The sequence below is a fragment of the Argentina silus genome (assembly GCF_951799395.1).
Source record: "Argentina silus genome assembly, chromosome: 3".
Classification (NCBI taxonomy): Eukaryota; Metazoa; Chordata; class Actinopteri; order Argentiniformes; family Argentinidae; genus Argentina; species Argentina silus.
Genome location: NC_139657.1, coordinates 2,282,191 through 2,297,689, shown reverse-complemented (window position 1 = coordinate 2,297,689; position 15,499 = coordinate 2,282,191). Strand labels below are relative to the sequence as shown.

At 46.9% G+C, this 15,499-nt stretch overlaps 2 protein-coding genes across 3 annotated transcripts; both read left to right on the top strand.

The window, feature by feature from the left end:
• Positions 1-83: 83 nt before the first annotated feature.
• On the top strand, positions 84-6,013 carry LOC310801594 (DEP domain-containing protein 7-like; the record flags this gene model as incomplete). The annotated part of the gene is made up of 11 exons (XM_083665660.1): positions 84-108; positions 865-1,047; positions 1,214-1,436; positions 2,178-2,323; positions 2,908-3,097; positions 3,413-3,541; positions 3,836-3,957; positions 4,048-4,190; positions 5,059-5,184; positions 5,597-5,672; positions 5,787-6,013. 11 exons carry the CDS (start codon positions 84-86, stop codon positions 6,011-6,013), a joined length of 1,590 nt encoding a protein of 529 aa, XP_083521786.1.
• A 405-nt stretch (positions 6,014-6,418) lies between these two features.
• tcp11l1 (t-complex 11, testis-specific-like 1) lies at positions 6,419-13,856 on the top strand. Of its 2 annotated transcripts, XR_014554128.1 has the most exons (11): positions 6,419-6,612; positions 6,963-7,162; positions 7,383-7,515; positions 7,850-7,970; positions 9,456-9,676; positions 10,268-10,404; positions 10,566-10,738; positions 11,009-11,190; positions 11,806-11,978; positions 12,365-13,227; positions 13,322-13,856. XR_014554128.1 is itself a non-coding variant. In XM_083666184.1 (10 exons), exons 2-10 carry the CDS (start codon positions 6,997-6,999, stop codon positions 12,592-12,594), a joined length of 1,536 nt encoding a protein of 511 aa, XP_083522310.1. In that variant the 5' UTR covers positions 6,419-6,612; positions 6,963-6,996; the 3' UTR covers positions 12,595-13,856. The 2 variants fall into 2 exon arrangements, 1 of the variants encoding a protein (XP_083522310.1); XM_083666184.1 differs by having other exon boundaries at positions 12,365-13,856.
• The last annotated feature ends 1,643 nt before the right edge of the window (positions 13,857-15,499 follow it).

The window sequence follows — 15,499 nt, the reverse complement described above, 5'->3', positions numbered from 1 at the left end:
GTTTAAGAGAACCCAGTGTCCCGTCCCAGACTAGGCCTACCTACATAAATGAAACGTTATCCGTTGCTGTGGCAGGATACTGGATGCGGCTGGACACGGTGGGAGGGGGTCAGTGAGAGGAGACATGCTGAAGAGCTTGCTATTTGCTGCCATCTAGCGATCTCATTTAGAAAAGGATCTTTGCGTTCACGCAGGTGTTGCTGCCGGTTCGAAGGGGATCTCTGGTCGACGCACCTGCAGCAGAATGTATATAAAGGTGTGGTTTTCACCAGGTTTTCAATTAGGCTACGTCACCACTATTGATTGAGGAATGGCTTCAGTCAAGGAGAGAGCCGCCGCGCTTAATCTTGCTGAAAAGTTGTGTTTGCGTCCTCCAGGTAACACACTACCTTTTTGAATATGTCGAACAAGCAATAGAATACGGCAGGGCACATTCACATAGGCCTATGGGTTACATTCGGAGACGCTATGTTAAGGTAACGATCACAAGTTCAACCACCATTATTTATTTGAAAGTAGGCCTAATCTAAAACCATCAAATTTGTATTTGTAAGTATTATTTGCTTTGCTTTGGCTGATCATTTTAATTAACTTGCTTGAGCTTTATATGTGTTTGAGAGCATTTGATCTCTACGACCAACACCTCTCTTGTCGTAGGCTATTGTTAAACCTTGATATACCCACATCCCAGTTGAGGCTGGTGGAGGTAGAAATTGGAGAACGAGCTCATTGTAATGCATGGAACGCAATCAAACGTTTCATGCCATTCCTCATTCCATTCATTACAATGAGCCTGTCCTCTGATTTCTACCTCCACCAGCCTCCCCTGTCATATCACCTTTTTCCTCACCCATTCTCCTTTAGGTCGTGGCATGGCCAGCAAGCCAATCCAGGCCTCTATATGGCGCAGCATCATCGCCAGCCTCAGGACGAGGGTGAAGGTGAAGAGGAGGCGTCTTCATCTGAAGTCTCACCACGACTGCTTCCAGGGTTCTGACGCTGTGGATGTTGTGGCGGCCCACATAGTCCAGAGCAGGTTCTTTGAAGGTCAGTGAGGTGTTGTGTTTTTACTGTGTTTTGTCTGTAACTGATGGGACTGTGAGAATTATTTTCTGCTATCCCTCTCAATCTCTTTATATTGTTCTCCCTCTTTATTTATCCCATGCTCTCTCCATCCGTCTCTCTCTCTCTCTCTCTCTCTGTGTGTGTTAAGGTGCTGACGTTTCTCGTGACAGAGTGACGCGTGTATGCCAGGCCCTTATGGACTGTAAGGTGTTTGAGTCAGTGGGAACCAAAGTGATTGGGAAAGAGAAGAAGCTGGACTTGTTCCAGGACAGCAGGACCTGCCTCTACCGGTTTCTGAGCACTGAGAACCCCTCTGTGGACGACCTGGAGAAAGGCGTGCTGACCCCTGGTATCCAAAGCACTTTCAGCAGGTGTGTAACCTGCATGTTGATGTCCTACAACCAACCAACCAGTCAGGTTTATTTATATAGTGCAATTGATTCACAACCAAAAATAATACTAAATAATCAATTCAATACAAACAATATGATCTAACACCAAATCATAGACCCCCCCCCCACCCCCCCCCCCCCCCCCCCCCCAGGAGTAAGCCAAGGAAAAAAACTCCCCATAGGGGAGAAAAATATAGGGCAGTGTGAAAAACATCCCTCAGGGGAAGAAACCTTGAGAGGAACCAGACTCCAGGAGGACCCATCCTCCCCTGGCTGATCAGGTGCAACGGCATACACTTCCAGTCCAGTGTGTGGTATGAATTCTGGTTATAATGGTCACCCACTGTGTTGTTCAGAAGAAGTTCCCTTCCCGGAAAGGGGAGGCACTGTCCTTGACACGCACATGTCCCTTAGAAAACAACAAACGTGTTATTGTGAGAGAGGCAACATTGTAGGTTGTGTTATGTAGTAAGTGCTTTTAAAATGTGTTTGTTTTGTTGAGCACAGAGCAGGTTGGCGAAGCCAAGAAAGCAAAGAAATCAAAATGATACATTTTATACGAACATTTGTCTGGGTGAGGTGAGAAATGTCAGGCTGATGTCTGTCCCTGTATCTATGTAAATACTCCTCAGTCACAAAGTAGAGGGACTGGGAATGTGTTGTGTGGTGGGTTTGCTCATGAAATAACTAAAGACAATTGCATTTGATTGGATCATTTAGGCAAGAGGATCAGGTATTTACATATGCTACACCTGTCAAGGCCAACCAATCCCTGGAGACTGTTCTGGAAAACATGGAATCTGTTCTGCAGAACATGAGCCTGAGTCCCAGCAAAGCACGGATGAACTCCACACTACCCCAGAGCTGTGAGTCCGACTCCTACTGACATCAGGGGAGGCTGGTGGAGGTAGAAATTGGAGGACAGGGCTCATTGTAATGCATCGAATGGATTGAGGAATGGTATATTGGTATATTGGTATATTTTATGCCATTCCATTCATTACAATGAGCCCTGTCCTCCGATTTCTGCCTCCACCAGCCTCCCCTGATCTACATAATTATCAGCATTATCACACGTTCCAGTATCTGGTTTGTTGATTTAAGTTCCCAGTTGTTGTTGTTTTTCAGGCTGGATGGTTGTGCGTATTGTCTAGTTCAATGTTTCTCAATCCATTCCTTGGCGATTATTGGGTGTCAGCATTTTAGTTTTTGCCCAGCACTAATACACCAGATTTTTATCCCACCAATCAAATGACAACCTAGTAGCAGATTGTTGAATTGGGTGTTAGAGCTGGATGGAACAAAAATGTGCGCAGGAATGGTTTGGTAAACACTAGCCTTGTTGATGGCTCCCTCACTTCCTCCCCCCCTCCCTCCATGCCCCTCCCTCCCTCTACGCCTCTCCCCCTCTGTCTGCCTCCCTCCCTCCATCCCTCCTTCCTCCCTGTAGTGGTTGATGAGGTGTGGCAGCAGGAGACTGTGCTGCAGCTGCTGCAGCTGGTAGAGCTCCCCCTGCTGGACAGTGTGTTAGAGGCCAGACAGATCCCCTCTCCCCCTCGTCTGCCCCAGAGGAACCCTGACCTCATCTACACCAGCAACTATATGGACCGCCAGATCCTCAATGCCTTCAAGGACTCCCAGTATGTCGTAATAACACAAAATATACAGTTTTACACTGAGATGTATGTGTGAATACCTGGTAACTTGAACAAAGGTATTGCATGTTTTACTGATCCCACACAAAATACATCACTGAAATACATTTCGCGTTTAAAATTAAGCATCATAATTTGTGTGTTTTTGGTGAATAAAGACACCCTTGGCACTCTAGAATGCTGACAATTTGGCACTAAATGAGTTAAGTAAACAAATGGAAGTCGCAATACAACTAAACATACATTTTCAATAGCACAGCCTGGTGAGTTTGAATAACGCCACGTGTTCTTCTATTGAAGGGAGGATGATTGGCTCTCTGCAGCACTGGACTGCCTGGAGTTCCTTCCTGACCAGCAGGTGGTGGCGGTGAGCCGTGAGCTGCCCAGGTGTCCTGATGTGGTAGAGGGAGTCGGCCAGGCGCAGACCAGGTGGGGCAACACGTTCACAACATTACAGGTCGAAATACAATGCACCAGCGGAGGTACAGACCAGAGGACGGGCTCATTGTAACGCAAGGAACAGCGAAACACACAGCGTTTGATGCCATTCCTCATTCCATTCCATGCATTACAATGAGCCCGTCCCCCGATTTCTACCTCCACCAGCCTCCCCTGGTGTACAGAGCAGACACGACTCCCTATTCCACACGACCGACACAATACCTGTCATATGTTCCTATCTGAACGTTTCGTAACGTCCTCCTCTCTTGAACGTGCCCCCAGGTATGTGCAGTGTAAGCTACTGCTGTATGACACCCTGGAGAAACACTACGGCCAGGCGGAGCGCCCGCCTCTGCTCAGCAGCCACATGTCTGACATCTACACAGGGGTTACTGACCTGCTCGGTGAGACTGGACCTGAGCCGCCTCAAAACTGTCTGTTTGGGTGTCTTCTGCTGGTCCGTCACCTGTCTGAAGTCTTGTTTGTATTTGCAGAGAATGCCAAGTTGGACAAGGCTCTGGAGGCCTTGCAGCTGAGCCTGAAGCTGCTGCACCCCCAGAGGAGGGAGGAGCTGCGCAGGCTGCTGTGCTTCATGGCTCTGGCTGCCGACCCCCAGGAGGTCAAACTGGACAAAGAGGTATAAGACCGGCCGTTACCCCCCCCCAAAAAAAAACTAAAACACACTGGGCATGTCACATCTCTGATAAGGAAGCATCTGCCAGCTCCCTCTGTAGGTCTGAGACATGCTAGACCGGCTCCGTGAGCAGTGGGCCTCACGTTTTAGGATTCTGCCAATCAAGTCTATTTTTACCTCAGTCTGCGGTGCGTGCAGGGCTGTCCAGATGGAAGCAACACAAGTTGAGTCTGCCCAAAGCTTCTCTCTGGTCTGCCGCTTGACCGGCGGTGTGCTTCTGTTACAGACCCGGTGCCGCGTCCCCAGTGTAACGACTGACACAAAGGTTCCACTTGTGCGACACGCCCTGTGTAGTCTGGGGGTGAGGCACATGGGTCAGTTGCAGTTCTGTCAACCAGTTGCTGTTGGTTAGCTTCAGTCCTGGGTCAAATTCAGTACTTCAGGGGAGGCTGGTGGGGGTAGAAATCGGAGGACGGACTTATTTGTAATGTATGGAATGAGGAATGGTATCAAACACATTCCTTATTCCATTCCATGTATTACAATGAGCCCATCCTCCGATTTCTACCCCCACCAGCCTCCCCTTTTATACAATACATGTGTGTGTGTGTGTGTGTGTATATATATATATATATATATATATATATATATATATATATATATATATATATATATATATATATATATATACATACATACATACATACATACATATACACACACACACACACACACACACACACACACACACACACAGTACATCTAGACTGTTCCATTGACATATTTGACCCACTGTAGGTCTGGTTAGCTCTTCCACCCCCAGAGCCACATATAATAGAATGACTGTCATTGTAATGATTGTTATTTTCAGATCGAGAACAGGATGGTGGTCAAGAGGGCCTTCTCCAGAGCTGTCATCCACAACAAGTCTCAGTCCAAGGGCAGAGCGGACCTTCTGGTGCTCTTCATGCTGGACAATCAGGACGACATCTTTAAGGTAGTCTCTTGCTTTGTTGTTTTTCATCACATATTTTCTTTTTTTTGTGTGTTTAACCTTTAATCTATCCAGGTTAGTGTCACTGAGAACATCTCTTTCAAGATGGACCTGGTCCAAGACAACAGCCAAGGAGAATGATATTTCAGAAAGATCACATGTAGACACGCATACATCACAATAAAATAGTTACATTACAAACAAGTTACAACCATAACACACTAATTAGACTTTTAAACTTAATTTACTTTAATTTGTAGGCTCTTGGCAGGGCAAAGATTGTTTGCCATCTCTATACATTAACAATTGGATAGGAATGGTCATTCATGACATCATTCCATCTTTGATGTGTATGAGAATATGATGCTTGGTTTGAAATCATTCACTCTTCTTTTTTTTTTTTTTCCTGCATCAGATACCAGGGTCTCTACACAAGCTGGTCAGTGATAAGCTTGCCGGTCTGGCGCACGGGAAGCAACCAGATGTCACAGGTGAACTTGACACATTTACAGTGGATGCTAGTGAATGTACCAAGTAGTACAGGAGTTCTAAGGTGATTTAGTCAAGTGTCTAAACTAATGTTCCGTCTTCTCTGTTCTCCTCAGGATCAACATTCTGTGAGCAAGTCTCGACTAACGCTTATATGGACTACACTCAAATGACCACAAATGATGCGTTGCAGGCGCTACTGAAGACTATCCATGAAGACCCAAAACACTCAGCCAAGGAGAAGAAACGCCTACTGGGGCAGTTTTACCAAGGCCACCCCGAATTGTTTGTTCAGTATTTTGGTGGATCTGTCGCTGCTGTCAGGGTACTGGATGGTAAATAACCAGTGTATATGTTGTAGGAGTATGTATAGATTTTCCTGTGTTTGCATGTGATTCTGAGTGAAATTTAAATAAACTAAGCCGGAATAACAAATCAATGAAGAGCCCTGGCATTTAAATTCTTCAACTTTGGGATAGCTCTTAAATGTTATTCCAGTAAGCCCCAAGTGCATGTAAATGTATAGTTTACTTACTCAAATATATTGTATTGGTTCTGGACTGGTGAGTGTAAATTCTGTCAGAGGGACAAAATAATGTATTTATCAATGACGTCACGACAAGGGGCTCGAACCTGACGTCACTTTGGCCCCACCCGATGCCGGAAGACTTTGCACTGTCCCATGCATTTTTTCATCAGCGATTTTTTTTCACAACACAACGAATTCGTTTTTATCTCAAATGAATATTTCACGAATTATGAAACGATTTAACTGCGAACACTGATCGGGTAACCAAATGAATCTCCGCTGACTCAGACCATAACAGCTAACGTTAGCTAGGTAAATCGCTTCGTCACTTACGTCTGTTGTTCTCCGGTAACTTGAGCACCGGCATCACCCAGTCATTCCAGTGCTAATAACGGTCCACGGAAGGTAACAAGGTACGTCGTTTCCTGACAGTTTTCTGGGGGCGCTTTGTTTTCTAGTTCACTGTGTAACTGCGTAGTAACTGCCAGCAAGGGAATGATGTCATTCATCGTAAGACATCTGCCCACTGATCGTTGTCTGCTGCAGGTCAGAAATGGTTGTTTCCTTTGCCATGACACAAAGATAGCTAGCTCATCAACCTAGCCTAGGTAGTAAACATCGGCTCTAAAGCCATTATGAACATAATCCACGAAAACTCCATAATAATTTGTCTATTCTATTCTGTAGTCTTCCAAGTATAAGTATCTGTGTGTGTGTGTCTACGTGTCTCTCTGTTCGTAAACAACCGATCCCAAACCTTCAGTGGAGTCTTGGGTCTCTGAAGTGTGAGGAGCATCATGCCCAAGGACTCTGACAAACCTGGGTGTGAGGATGACAAGAGGACCGATGACAGGGCCCCGTCTGCCTCCGCCACCGCCACCGCCGCCGCCTCTGAGGAGATGTCCATCAGTAAGAGAGCCCGCCAGAGCACCCCCAGCCCTCAACGAGGGACCGCTCTGCAGTGTGAGTAAAGATCCAGGCCACAACACCCCACACAGGTGGCCGCTACGCCGCCATCAGTAACCCCACCAGAGGAGGCTAGTGGAGGCAGAAACCGGAGAGAACCGGCTCGTTGTAACGCATGGAAAGTGTTTGATACCGTAACTCACTGCATCGCAATGAGCCCGTCCTCCGATTCCTCTACCTCAACTGGCCTCTATTTTGCCCCGATTTTCTCCTACAGCCAGCCCGCCCAAGTTTGTGTCAGCGGAGGAGCTGATGGAGACAGCAAAAGGCGTGAACAACATGGTGCTGGCCCATGAGATCGTGGTGAACTGGGCCTTCCAGGTGAAGCCCTCCGAGCCCCCAGAGGGAAGGTGAGGTCCAGGGACACTCATGGAGCAGGGGAGGCTGGTGGAGGTAGAATTCGGAGGACGGGCTCTTTGTAATGCATGGAACGGAATGAGGATACCATTACATATTCCGCTCCATGCGTTACAATGAGCCCGCCCTATGACTTCTGCCTTCGCTGCACTAGGCATATGTGTGTTTCCATGGCTGTGTTGTTAGTGGTTCCTAATACCCAGTGGTCTGTTTGGGGCATTCACTTTATGGGGAGATTTGTATAAGATTCCACATTTAATTCTGATGTGCTCTGTTTTAACATTTTGAGTTGCCATTTAAGATAATTCCGCTTCACTTTGCCCCCAGTTTGGAAAGAAAAATAAAAGATGTCATGCACAAAGCATTCTGGGATTGCCTGGAGACGCAGCTGAACGAGGAGCCGCCATCATATGATCACGCCATCAAGCTGCTGTCAGAGATCAAAGACGTAAGACAGGAGAGGGGAGAGAGGGTCCGGAGGGAGGGACAGTGACGTCGAATAGGAACGCTTACAGCCCTAGGCTCCGAGCGTCTCTTAAGAGGAAAGTTTGAATGTCTTTATTGAATGTCTGGTCTGTAATGTTTGAACGTCTTTATTGAAGGTCTGGTCTTTAATGTTTTGTAACTCAGCGGAATTGTCTCAAGGCAAATTCTCTCTCCAGCAGCGAGCGCTGAGATGGCCGACGCATGACCCGCTTTAAGAATAGAATCCGTCTCATCAGCTCGAGTTTTTAATTCTACCCTGCTTCCCCCGCCCCCCCCCCCCCCCACACCAGCCAGTTTAGCTTCCTGGCTTTTCTTGAAAAAATACTCAAAGGACGAATCCAGCGAGTGGTACATTAGTCATTCACGGAGCTATTTGGGAATGTGAGGCCAGATGTGGCTAGGAGCAATTCTGAATAAAATGTGTTGAAAGGTTGTTTGACTCACTCGTAAAAACACCGGGGAAGGGGGTTCGGAGAGTTCTGTTTGTCTCTGGGCGCTGCCTTTACCAACCGGCTAGCTGCGTCACGCTACGGAGCTCTGTAGCTGTGTGACACGTCATACGTCACGGCACGTGGGAAATGGTTTTAGGAGGAGCTAAGAAAATAGAATGTACCGCCCAAACGACACATACTTTGACTTAAATGTCCTTTTTCGGACTTGAGTCATTGCGCAATGACATTGTGCAGCACCGGGATTTCATATATCAAAAGAAAATGACTAGTGTGGGTCTTTAAACTGGAAGGAGACAAAAGATATGCTCCACTCCTGTTCACAGAGGATCCAATGGTCTGTCCTTTGAACCTTGGCGGAGTGGAGCAGAACTCTGTGTGGTTCCTGGCAACGGTGATCGTCCTTCCTGTATCCCAGCATGTTGAACGTGTCAACATTATGACTACGAACTAAGTCTATGGCCCTTTATGAGCTAAGACTCATGGCCCTTTATGAGCTAAGACTCAGACTCATGGCCCTTTATGAGCTAAGACTCAGACTCATGGCCCTTTATGAGCTAAGACTCAGACTCATGGCCCTTTATGAGCTAAGACTCAGACTCATGGCCCTTTATGAGCTAAGACTCAGACTCATGCCTTTATGAGCTAAGACTCAGACTCATGGCCCTTTATGAGCTAAGACTCAGACTCATGCCTTTATGAGCTAAGACTCAGACTCATGCCTTTATGAGCTAAGACTCAGACTCATGGCCCTTTATGAGCTAAGACTCAGACTCATGGCCCTTTTGTCAGTTGTTAGGAACACGACTCCTTGCGTCCTCTCCTCAGTCCTCCATGCGCTTCCTACTGAAAACCCATTGGAGGAGAAGATTCTCATTCTCCTCCAATGCTCTTTGAGGACGAAGCGAGTGGAGGACGGAGGTAGGGATGGTGTTCCTCACAATTGAGAAGAGGCTCACGTATCATGTCCGCCCTCTCTCTCTTCTCCGCCCCCGAAGACGCTGCTGTCCTTCCTGCTGCCGGGTCACGGGCGGCTGAGGGCGCGGATCGAGGAGTCGCTGGACCTCTCCCTGATCCAGCAGCAGGCGGAGAACGGGGCGCTGGACCTCAGCAAGGTGGTGGAGTTTGTCATCGGGATGATGGGGTCCCTCTGCGCCCCCTCCCGCGACCCCGACATCAAGAAACTCCGGGACAACACTGACCTAGTTCCTCTGTTGAGGTACGTCACCTACCGATGCCCTGCGGTTTTAGTCATTCATTGCTTCATTGATTAATTTATTCATTCATTGATTAATTTATTCATTCATTGATTAATTTATTCATTCATTTATTTATTACCTTTATTGATCCTGATCATTAAGAAAGCTCGCTCTTTTACAATAACAACCTGGCCATAACAGCCGGAATGGAGGAGCTTTTCAGAGCGTTACATTTTACATTTATGGCATTCAGCCTTTATCCAAAACGACTTACAAATACATTTGTTTAAGTAAGTGAATCATCTATCCATCAGTCATCATAAGATAAGGTAATCAATGCTCGGAACAGGGGCCATTGGCAGTCACAATGCTAGAAGAAGAATTATTATTATTATTATTTTTTATAATTATTATTAACAGGAGAGAAACTTGTACAGGTGGGTAGTGGTGATGAAGAGGTCTTTAGGAGGGAGTTAAGTTAAGATGTAGCCTGAAGAGACGGGTCTTCAATCTACGGCGGAAGATGTTGTAGATGTAGTAGATTGATTGATTAACCAATCTGTGACAACAGCGGTTTACTTTCTGTCTCTCTCTCTCTCTCTGTTTCTCAGAGCGATATTCTCAGTTTTGGACAACATGAAGATTGATATGGCCAATTTTGCTGTCAGCAGCATCCGCCCCCACCTCCTGCAGCAGTCGGTCGAATACGAACGGAACAAATTCCAGGATTTCCTGGAGAAGCAACCCAGTAAGGCGGACATGTTGGATCTGTTTACACGGTTTTGTTGACTGACAGTACTTGGCAATTATTATTACAGAGGACCATCGAATAGAAATGTGTGTGTGTGTCTGTACATGTGTGTGTACAAGTGTGTGTATGAAGTTACTAACACATGCAGCTGTTCGCAGATGCCCTGGACTACACTGAGAAGTGGCTTCAGGACACGGTGAAGTCTTTACTCTGTGAGAGCGATTCTGGTCTGGCTGCGGCCAAGCCCCCCTCCCTCCAGCCCCTCTCTGTGCACAACCATGCCTACCTGCGTCTGCTGAAGTGGGACCACGCCTCCGACCCCTTCCCCGAGGTAGACACGCCCAGAACACCACACCTCTCACTGGTCTACAGAGTGGGTGACGACTTGCATTGAGGAGATGTTATCATTTCTATTTATTCTCTCTCTCCTCCCCCCCCCCTCTCTCTCCTTTCCCACCCCCCCCCCCCTCTCTCTCCCCCTCCTCTCTCCTCTCTCTCTCCCCCTCCTCTCTCCTCTCTCCTCTCTACCCCCCCCCCCTCCCCCCACCCTCCCTCTCCCTCTTTCCCCTCTCTCCCCTCTCCCCTCCCCCCCCTTCCCCAGACTCTCCTGATGGACCAGGTGCGTTTCCGGGAGATGCAGCAGGAGCTGGAGCGTCTGGTGATGGAGGCGTCCGTCCTGCTCATCATCTACAACACCACCGGGGAGGCCATCTCAGGCCTGCCGGGCCTCATGGACCGGCTCAAGACCACCGTCAGGGTGCTGCTCACAGACATGCACGCGCCGTAAGTACATAGGGACACATGCAGCCCGACTGGGATTGAACGTAGGTCAATTAGCCTGCTAAGCTAAAGCCTTGGCATTAGCTCAGGTGGGGTGGGGGGCGATACAATATGTACCTGTATGGTACATTGTTGTTTTTCATGTTGACAGCTTCTCTTTGTTTGGGACAATAACTTTGGGGGGCCGTCTTGTCTAATGGACATGGGGTAGCACCCACTCTATCCACGCCGATTGAGGCTCCGAGCGTCGCGTAGGAATGATGCTGCCTGTCGGGAGACGACGGTGTATCGGACGCATACCAACTACAGAATGGTCGTCTCTCTCTCTCTCTCTCTCTCTCTTTCTCTCTCTCTCTCTCTCCCTCCCTCCCTCCCTCTCTCTCTCTCTCTCTCTCTCTCTCTCCCTCTCTCTCTCTCTCTCCCTCTCTCTCTCTCTCTGTCTCTCTCTCTTTCTCTCCCTCTCTCTCCCTCTCTCTCTCTCTCTCTCTCTCTCTCTCTCTCTCTTTCTCTCCCTCTCTCTCTGTGTGTGTCTCTCTCTCTCTCTCTCTCTCTCTCTCTGTGTCTCCCTCTCTCTCCCTCTCTCTCTCTCTCTCTCTCTCTCTCTCTCTCTCTCCACAGGTCGTGGCGTGCAGATGAAGCGTTTGCGACCATTGGGGAGAAGATGTGTGTGGAGCTGAGTGAGTGTCTGTCTGGGCACGGCTTCTCCCCGTTCACCGCCAACCGCCAGGGCATCCTGAAGGGCCAGATCTCAGCCGTTACTCTCCAGGACAACACTATCCGCAAACTGATGGGTAACCTGAATTATCTGTACTTTGCGTCTGGTCTGGTCTGGTCCTGTCTGTCTGTCTGTCTGTCTGTCTGTCTGTCTGTCTGTGCGTGTGTTCAAAGGTGTTCCCCAGACTGTTTATATTGAATTATTTGTACTTATGAATGGGTTGGTGTTGGTTAGGACTAGGGTGTACACATTGTATTGCAATAGTTGTTTTGCTTGGCATCTTGCCATCTGTTCTCTGTTTGTTGTGAACATGTACGGTCTAACTCTGGTAGTCAACCATGATCTCTGTTTGTTGTGAACATGTACGGTCTAACTCTGGTAGTCAACCATGATGCAATTTGTTCCACATGGCGTCATCGCTTTGCTTTTCCCCTTCATCTTGAATCATCTTCCCTTCAACAGAGTCCCGCATCCAGACCTACATGCTACATTTCCTGGAGTCCAGCCCGCGTCTGAGCGCCCCGACCCTCCCTGGGGGCTTGGCTCCTGTCAGCAAGGAGCTGGAAGAGATCGGCGTCAAGTTCGGTCGGCTGGTCAACTTCAACAAGCTGGTGTTTTCCCCGTTCTACCAGAAGATTCTGCAGGCCAACATACAGGAAGGGGACGGCCACGGCCACGACCCCACGGGATAAACATGACTGTGTGAATAAAATGGATCCCAACGCCTACGTCAGGGGAGGCCGGTGGACGTAGAAATCGGAGGACGGGCTTGTTGTTGTAATGCGTGGAACGGAATGAGGAATGGTGTCAAACACGTGTGTTTTAAAACCGTTCCTCGTTCCTCAAACACATGTGTTTTAAAACCGTTCCTCGTTCCGTTCCACGCATTTACAACGAGCCCGTCCTCCGATTTCCACCTCCACCGGCCTCCCCTGGACTAGGCTGTGCCCTGCTCTTCATTCTATGCTGATTCTGTGGCTGCTAGGGGGCATTGTTGACAGTATTAAGCGATTTCAAACTAACTCTGCCATACTCTGTAGCCATACTCTGTAGCCATACTCCTTCATCTCCTACCAGTCTGGTGACGAATATACTGTATCACAGCTATTTATGGGTTGGCATAGCAACCGCAGGTAAAAGACAAAACGCCGTACGAAAACCGCACGTTTTTGTTTTCTTTTGCGTGTGTCCAATGAGGGGTTCTGCGGAACCATCTGGAACTCAGAACCAGGGGTCGAGAGGAGCCCGAGAGCACACTGGCTCGATGTAGAAACGTGTTTGTGCTCGTGTATTAAACACCGCCGCTATTGTCAGTACCAGTGGAGGTAGAAAACACAGGACAGGCTCACTGTAATGCATGGAATGGAATGGAATGGAATGGAATGGAATTCCTCATTCCATCCCACGCATTACAATGAGCCTGTCCTCCGATTTTTACCTCCACCAGCCTCCCCTGGTAAATACCTAGGGCAATGAAAGGAATCACTGATTGGTGCCTTGACATGTTGCGGACCAGCAAGATGCATGAGTTGTTCATATTTTTAAAGACACTTTGTTCATTAGTGTTGAAATTAGCATTGAAATTCACTGGACAGGATAACAAGATTCACTGACTGAACCGCTGTTCAGCTTGTGTTTGCCAGTTAACCTTTTGACCCATTGAAGCCTGGTTGATGCAGGTAAAATCGGTCATGTCTACACACCTGTGTTTTAAAGTGTTTGACGTTATTGCTTAAATTCATCGCTTGTTTTCTAATGTGTCACTGACTGTGATTCATCTGTGAGTCATTCCAAACAAAATGATTTCCCATGGCTTATCAATGTGTAGTTCACACGGTTGTCAGTGTACAGGTACACTACAATGCCAATTGTAATATGTCAAAGCTTTCATGTTCCTGCTTCTAGGCACTTTCTGCTTGAGGCAACGCTATGATCACCTATGGAATAAAACAGTGTTCAGCATTGGTATGTGTGTTGTCTTGTAGGAGAGTTGGTAAGCAAGGCTATACAGCACAGTACATCTTATGCAATATGAGAGGCATGCAATATAGATAGGTTCATTGATTGATTGAGTGATTGATTGATAGATTAACTTTATTTTTCCCATGTGGAACTTGGTGTGGCAATCAGTCAAACAGTAAATACATAACAGCTCAATATAGACAATGAATTACAAATACAGTTATACTTCACATGACGTATACAATGTTCAATCAGTGCTCACGTAAAAGTCTTATTGATGGTGGCACAACACTGTAAAGGGCTGTCTTGGCCCTGAGAGTTCATATCAATGTTTACCACCAGAGGGAGCCAACACCTCAAAGGATGAATCAACATCGACGCACTGTCACAGACTCGTTGTTTCCGTGTCATGATCCATACTGTAGCTGGCAAACGAAACATTCCCCGAGCAAGAACAGGCTGCGATCAGAACTCTGTCTTCCCGTATCTCACTAAACTCATATAGCCTACACACACCCCTTATTCCTACTTCCTGTCCTTTGGACATTAACAAGCCACCAAATACGACTCCTGTTGCTTTCTTGTTTTTCAACTGCGTAAAAGGTTTTAAAAACTATGTCTGTAACTGTGTAGTCACATAAATTATAGGTTTATAGAATATTGTAAATGTTTATATATATACATATATGTATGTACACTCACTGAACACTTTATTAGGAACACTATACTAATACTGGGTAGGGCCTCCCTTTATTAGAACACTATACTAATACTGGATAGGGCCTCCCTTTATTAGAACACTATACTAATACTGGGTAGGGCCTCCCTTTATTAGGAACACTATACTAATACTGGGTAGGGCCTCCCTTTATTAGAACACTATACTAATACTGGGTAGGGCCTCCCTTTGCTCTCAAAACAGTCTCAATTCTTCGTGGCATTGATTCCACAAGATGTTGGAAACATTCCTTTGAGATTCCGGTCCATGATGACATGATTGCATTACGCAATTCCTGCAGATTTTTCAGGTGCACTTTCAAGCTGTGAATCTCCCGTTCTACCACATCCCAAAGGTGTTCTATTGGATTCAGATCCGGTGACTGGGAAGGCCACTGAAGAACACTGAACCCATTGTCATGTTCATGAAACCAATTTGAGATGACTTTTGCTTTGTGACATGGTGCATTATCATGCTGGAAGTAGCCATTAGAAGATGGGTAAATTGTGGGCATGAAGGGATGCACATGGTCAGCAACAATACTAAAATAGGCTGTGACATTCAAGCGATGATTGACTGGTATTAACGGGCCCAAAGTGTGCCAAGAAAACATTCCCCACACCATTACACCACCCCCACCATGAGAAAGTGTACAAGTGTTCATAATAAAGTGCTTTCTTAGTGTATATACACACATTGGTGTGTATTAATAAAACTACTATGACTACTACTACAACTACTACTACTACTACTACTACAACTACTACAACTACTACTACTACTACAACTACTACTACTACTACAACTACTACTACGACTACTACTACTGCTACTACTACTACTACTACTACTATACTACTACTACTACTACTACTACTACTACTACTACTACTACTACAACTACTACTACTACTACT

Coding starts and splice junctions, on each gene's coding strand:
- tcp11l1 (XM_083666184.1), top strand. CDS start 6,997: ATGCCCAAGGACTCTGACAAACCTGGGTGTGAGGATGACAAGAGGACC. Junction 10,739..11,008: donor CCTCCGACCCCTTCCCCGAG/GTAGACACGCCC, acceptor CCCCTTCCCCAG/ACTCTCCTGATGGACCAGGT. Junction 11,979..12,364: donor CACTATCCGCAAACTGATGG/GTAACCTGAATT, acceptor TCCCTTCAACAG/AGTCCCGCATCCAGACCTAC.